Below are 1,629 nucleotides of genomic sequence, written 5' to 3'. Positions count from 1 at the left end.
TGAGAAATTTAGTAGTTCTAGGAATTATCACTGCATAAAGTTCAAAACCTTAAGGTATTAATTTTGGGGTAAATTAACTTTGTTATATAGGTGTCTCTTTTTTGGATCATAAAATGGAATTTAAGGGTGCACCCTTCCCCCCATATATGGCAGTATATAAGAATTGGCAAGTTTTTGAGATTGAATGTTCTACTTTAATATTTGTTGGAGAAGGCTCTCCCCTTACTCTAGCTCCAAGTCTGCCTATCCAGGAAATCTATTTTAGAAGTTATAGAAGACGAAAGCAGTGAAATCTGGAAGAGAGGTCCTACTGCTGCTATGAGGCACCTCATTTGTTCACTAATTTTTTATTACAGATCCTGACTACTAACTTCTTACTGACTCTGCCCTCTTGTAGATTCTGGCTGCCTTCCTTGATTGTGTACAGTAGTCATACCACACTTCTAAGACCTAAGTAGTTCAGATTCATCTGTCCAGTATATTCTGGATTTTTAAAGGATAAAATTTGGAAGTCCCTTGTAATATCTCTAAGACAATGGAGAAAGAATAACAGAGTGCTTTTTGATCTGTGAACTTCTGAAGTGTTTATTTTGGGGTTTGATTTTTTTTAAACTATTGTGGAGCATAGTAGTGAATTAAAAGATAATATAAGTAAGTGATTAGTATTGTTTGTCTCTCTTTTTTCCATAATAGATAAGAGCTACTGTTCAGATAATTCAACACTTAGCAGTTGTCATGTGATGAACAGCACAGACTCTTGTTCTGGTAGGTATTCACATTGGCTGCTGGGGAAAGTGGCCACAGAGGTGAGGAAGATTATTGCCTCAGAAAACCTTCTTTCAGTGTTTTATTTGAAACATTGCCATAATTCTCATCTTGTAGAAATTTGGATGTGAATAGCATATTCATAATGGTTGGTGAAAGGATATTTTGAAGCCCGGTTTAGTGATTTAGCTATATTGTAGAATGCTATAAGCGTGGATGCTTTCCTTTTTTTTCTTTTTTTCCCCCTTAACTTTTCCAAGAATTCATTGAAGTTTGGACCCTATATTTATTTGTTTTGTACAGGCCTGGACAACCTTGTTCTGGCACTTTCTGGGTTATGGTACTGTGATTGTCACATTTAGTCTCCAGCATAGTTTGTGCTATTTAAATGAACTTTCTCTGTATCCACCCATTTTCTGTACTTTAATTTGAGGAACTTGATTACTCTTTAACTTACGTTCTTTGCCCAGCAAGTTGTTAATATTCCTAGTTGGAACAGCTGATTTTTTAAATGAGATTATAAATTAATGGGAAAGTCAAACTTCTAATTTGGTGTGTAGATAATAATTGAATAGAACAAAAGATTTATGGGGAGTATGTCAGTAACCTTGAAACACTACCTTTAACCATTTAATTTTGGTAACAGTTGCCCTATCCCCCAATCCCAGTGTGAACTTTGTAACTGTGGATTTCATTACTCTGTATATGTGATTTTACACTTTATAGAGTGAATAATACGATTTAGGTGGTATATGAACAAACATTTTTAGTGGTTATTTATTTTAATGTATGTTAGAGAAAAGCTAAAAGTACCAGAACTGTGATTTCATGATATTATTTAGAGACAAGATTAAGTAGAATATT

General features: G+C 34.1%; 1 protein-coding gene across 1 annotated transcript in view; it reads left to right on the top strand.

Moving 5' to 3' along the window:
* CD164 (CD164 molecule, sialomucin) overlaps nucleotides 1-1,629 on the top strand; it is a 16,829-nt gene that overhangs the window by 4,214 nt on the left and 10,986 nt on the right. Inside the window, exons 3-4 of the mRNA XM_008577422.1 lie at nucleotides 694-765; nucleotides 1,256-1,263. Coding sequence (XP_008575644.1) covers nucleotides 694-765; nucleotides 1,256-1,263 — 80 coding nt within the window. The remainder of the gene's footprint in view (nucleotides 1-693; nucleotides 766-1,255; nucleotides 1,264-1,629) is intronic.

This window comes from Galeopterus variegatus, unplaced genomic scaffold (assembly GCF_000696425.1).
Source record: "Galeopterus variegatus unplaced genomic scaffold, G_variegatus-3.0.2 Scaffold1507, whole genome shotgun sequence".
Classification (NCBI taxonomy): Eukaryota; Metazoa; Chordata; class Mammalia; order Dermoptera; family Cynocephalidae; genus Galeopterus; species Galeopterus variegatus.
Note: the sequence above shows the minus strand (reverse complement) of the source record. Positions and strands in the feature narration are given on the sequence as shown.